Here is a 4,745-nt window from a genome sequence, read left to right as displayed (position 1 = left end):
CACGTTCAAGTTCACAGTCAAGGCCAACAGGATGCGCGCCCCGGGCTGATGCCCCCCCCACCGCTGCCTTCACCACTGCAGGCTTCTGCCCTTGATTAGTGGGGTCTGAGGGTCAGGACCCCCGGGGAAGGGTCCCTCCGCGGGGACAACCGGGTCCCGCGCCGCAGCCCCGCCCGCAGCGCTTCGTCGCGAAAGGGCGTCATTTGCGGGACTTAGAACGCGTCTGCAGCCTTAGAAACAGAGGCGGCACGCCATTGGCCAGCGCCGGCACGTGACCACCGTAGCCTGCAAAGGGTTCTGGGAATTGTAGTTCNAGACCTCGGTACCCGCAGGGCGTGGCTGGGGATGCTTGTGACGCCTCATCTCCTGCAGCCTTAGCATCTGAGCCCGTCACGCACCCGTCAGATGCAATTCGTGCAGCCCAGAGAGGTCGTACAGCCTGCCTGAGGTTGCACAGCACAAGGGCGTAGAGCGTGCACGGACTGCGCCTGGTGCTGAGCCAGCGGTGAATTCACGAACTGGGCCTCAACGTCCGCAGGCGAGTCCCGACTGGCATCCCCGCTCTGCCCCTCAGGGACGCTTAATGCACTCCCCGTCCTTCCTGTCCACTGAGGAAGATGCAAGGGTGCAGCCTGGAGCGATGCGGGTGCGCGTGCCTTAGGGCCGCCCTCGTCAGTGCCACACACCCCGCGGCTTCAACAACACACGGTGAGTGTCTCTCACTTCCGGAGGCAGGAAGTCTGAGATCCAGGCGGGGCAGGGACGCGTGCTCCCTGTGAACACAGTACGGGAGGGTCTGTTGCAGACTGAACAACTTCAGGTAGGTGGGCTTTGTGGTGGCCTATTCCAAGCCGCACGCGGGGTTCTCCTTGCGAGCCCGTCCGGGTCCAAGTTCCCCCCTTATATGTGTGCCTGTCCTCTGGGGCTGGGCCCACCCTACCCCAGAGTGACCTCGGCTAATGACACGCGCACACTTCACTCCCAACATAGTAATTTGGGGACGGGAACGCACCTCGCCCCATCACAATGTATTAGTTATTAACATTCGTGTGTGTGTGTGGTGTGTGTGTGATTATTCCCCCCTTAGAAGCATGACCTGGACCCCCAGACACAGTATGATCGATACGGCCATTTCCTTCCTTGACAGGGCGCACACTGCCGCTTACTGTGACTTTCCTCCTGTGTTGAGCAGGACACAATGCCCCCCCACCCCCGCCCTGTGTCGGCTCTACTTCAGTCATCAGTCAGTCAGTCGATAAATCCAATGCTTCTGGTGCATAATCCCTCCCCCCCAAAAAAGTTATTCCTCCGACTTATCATTATTGAAATATGTTTATTTATTTATTTTTTTAAAAGTTTGTAATGTTTACTTTTCAGAGAGCGAGAGAGACAGCGTGAGCAGGGGAGGGTCAGAGAGAGAGGGAGTCACAGAATCGGAAGCAGCTCCAGGCTCTGAGCGGTCAGCACAGAGCCGGATGCGGGGCCCGAACCCACAAACCGTGAGTTCATGACCTGAGTCAGAGTCGGACATTTAACAGACTGAGCCACCCATAAGCCCCATAATCCGTCTTATTCCAAGTGACATCACCCCAAACACGTCTTCGGGGCGGGGGGTGGGGTGAAGGAAGGCCAGCGGCTCCTCAAATACCTGCGTGTCCCTCACGACGGAGCAGAGGCCCCCTCAGACACAACGCACACCCAACGGACACACAACCAACCCAGGACGGGGTTGACTCGACACTTCATGATTTTTAGATTTTTTCCAGAGCCGTTTCATCAATGTCGGCGGGAAACAGAGAGACAAGAACACAGCGACCCACGGGGCGACTTTTATTTCCGAAAACATTTATTTTATTTCTTTTACATTTACTGCAAGGGATAACATGTACTTACGGCAGTTACAGAAAAGAGAGAAACGTGGGTCGTTATTAGGGTTGCAATTCCATCCAGGTGTCTGTGAAGGTGTGAGTCTGTCTGTCTACACACACACACACACACACACACACACACACTGTTTTCAAGATTCAAACTCCTACCGAAACTCACAGGTACAGAAAGAGCAGGTGAATCACGAATGTGAAACATCCCATCAAGATCGTCCGCTGTAAATCCTGTTTCTATTTTGGGAGATTCTTCTAGCACTTTCTGCATTCAAGGCCTCTTTGGAGACCTGCCTCCCGGTCCATAACCTTGAGCACAACACAGGCATCGACTTTGGACTCTCCTGGGCCCCCTTCTGAGTTCCGGACTTCAACACACGCTGACATTTAGCGCAAACTCCAGAAGTCGTATCAGCGTTCACATCAGCTTATTAAACTCTATCAATAGGCCCAGATCCTTCCTTTCCCTCATTTTCCCCCAAAACGTCGCTAAAATAGAAGCAAATACCTACTATGCTTTTCAGATGCTTGAAGACTTAACGATTTTCTACTGCAGTAAAAAGGAGAAAATAAGTATCAACCCAGAAGCAGGAAGCCATCGCCTCAGACACAACTGCCCACAGACTACGGCAGGGAAAAAAAAATGTGAGAAGAGACTGAACAGGCACAAATCACAATTGCCGGCCCCTGTTTTCCCTCCAAACTACCGGAATCGTAAGATTTCACAGGAAGCAAGGAAAAAGTCCACACATATTGCCGGTGGCGTCTTCACATCAGGGAGCATGCACACAGCAAGGACAAACCCCGGCCCTACTGTGCGGGGGTAAGGGTTACATGGTCACAGCCAGTGATGAGCAGCAGGAATCTCGAATTATTGTTCCAGCTGGAAGGGAGGGCGCTGGCTCCCTGAGGAAGACTCCTCACGGACCAAGTTTCTTCCCGGAACATGCTGGAAACCCCAGAAGGAGACAGCACCCCCCCCACCCTCGGACCCCCACTGTACTTTGGGACAATGTGCACGTCCGGCACCGTGAGGTAGTTCTGGGGAACCCACCGCAGCCTCGAAATCTGGCCCAGAGCGTGATCAAGCCGCAGATGAGAGAGTCTTCCTGGGACCCAAGGCTAAGAAGGTAACGGAGCTGTCACACGAGGGACGCACGGGGACCTCGTGACACCCAGCCGCTCTCAAGGCGACCGCGGGACCCCAGGCTGTCACACGTGCACCGGTTCTGAAAGGGAAGATCGGGAACAGAGTCAGAGCCGGGAACGACAAAACGTTCTCAATAAGAAATAAAAACAGAATTACTTGTAGAAAAGGATCATACACTTGGACATGTTAATACCAGACAGATATTTTTAAAAGGAGGGTAAATGGTGTTGTGAGCACCTGTTAACTGAGGCTGCAGGTGTTACTGTTTTTTGTTTTTCAATTGGGTAATACCTTCCTTGGGCCCTCGTGGCAATGTTGAGCGACCCCCGGCCTGGGAGGAGATAAATTTCTATCCAGCTCAGCACCAGAACGGGACCCTGGGACCACTTCTGGAAGCCCTTCATGTAGCCCTGCCTCATTCAACACTGCCTGGTCTTCCTTTCAGGTTTTCAGCACTTTGTGATTGCTAAGGAGTTTACCAATGTTGTCCATCAATGTTTCTTTTCACTTACATTTTTTTTAAAGAATCGGCCAGTTTGGGGATTTTGGAAGCCCGTCCTGCAAGCTGGTTTTCACAGCCTCTGTAGGGACAGGAAGGAGGGGCGGGCGGACCCTCCCTGCAAACCCCAGACCCCTGTGGACGCAGGGTCCCGGGGCCAACCTGCAGATGCCCTGGGTGTTACTCTCGGAGCTCCTGTTTTTGCAACAGAGCCCCGTGTGTGTCCCCGGGGGGCAGGTCTTCAGGGACATTCAGTGATCGGCACCCACCACCTCTGCTCCCCACACACCTGCACCAGCTGGCGTGGGATTCTCCAAACCCGGGACCCTGACCCCCAGTGGAACCAGAAAACCACAGCTCGCCCTTCCTCCCCTGCCCCCGGCCACTTGCATTTCCCTGAGGTCTGCACACCGCCCCCAAATATAACAGGGATGCTCACAAGTTCAAGGTTGTGTGCAGGTTCCTCTGGGGCCCCCGTGGACCCTCAAAAAGTCACAAGGCCACGTGCATTTCCATGGTGTCTGCACACCGCCCCCAAATGCAGCGGGGATGCTCACAAGTTCAAGGTCGTGTGCAGGTTCCTCTGAAGCCCCCTGGGTCCCTCAAAAAGTCACAAGGCCACTCGCATTTCCCTGGGGTCTGCACACCGACCCCAAATGTAATAGGGACGCTCACAGGTTCAAGGTCGTGTGCAGGTTCCTCTGAGGCCCCCGTGGGTCCCTCAAAAAGTCACAAGGCCACTTGCATTTCCATGGTGTCTGCACACCGCCCCCAAATGCAACAGGGATGCTCACAAGTTCAAGGTCGTGTGCAGGTTCCTCTGAAGCCCCCTGGGTCCCTCAAAAAGTCACAAGGCCACTCGCATTTCCCTAGGGTCTGCACACCGCCCCCAAATGTAACAGGGAGGCTCACAAGTTCAAGGTCGTGTGCAGGTTCCTCTGAGGCCCCCTGGGTCCCTCAAAAAGTCACGAGTGAACCCCGTCCTCAGGCCAGGGCGCCGGCCCAGACGTGACCAGACACATGCAGCCACGTGCCCGGCGCAGGAAGGAATCTTCCAGAGCGAGACACTTGCCGTTGGTGCGGAAGCAACTGCCGCCCCTCCTCCGCTGGAAGTAGCCGGCCGCGGCGCCCACCAGGGTCACGACCAGCACGGACACCACGGGAGACACGATTTTCGCTATGGTGTTACCTGCAGGGACAGAGATCACCGGGGTCA

The 4,745-nt window shown here is 55.3% G+C and overlaps 1 protein-coding gene across 1 annotated transcript in view; it reads right to left on the bottom strand.

Annotated features, from left to right (window-relative positions):
• Window positions 1-1,840: 1,840 nt before the first annotated feature.
• The window catches only part of LOC144223924 (glycoprotein Xg-like), a 26,675-nt gene continuing 23,770 nt past the window's right edge, over window positions 1,841-4,745 (bottom strand). The window contains exons 10-11 of the mRNA XM_077754716.1: window positions 4,602-4,718; window positions 1,841-3,109 (exon numbers count right to left, since the gene is read on the bottom strand). Coding sequence (XP_077610842.1) covers window positions 3,093-3,109; window positions 4,602-4,718 — 134 coding nt within the window. The 3' untranslated portion in view covers window positions 1,841-3,092. The remainder of the gene's footprint in view (window positions 3,110-4,601; window positions 4,719-4,745) is intronic.

The sequence above is a fragment of the Crocuta crocuta genome, unplaced genomic scaffold, assembly GCF_008692635.1.
Source record: "Crocuta crocuta isolate KB4526 unplaced genomic scaffold, BGI_CrCroc_1.0 scaffold221, whole genome shotgun sequence".
NCBI lineage: Eukaryota > Metazoa > Chordata > Mammalia > Carnivora > Hyaenidae > Crocuta > Crocuta crocuta.
The sequence above is the reverse complement of the archived record's forward strand: the minus strand, read 5'-3'. Positions and strand labels throughout refer to the sequence as shown.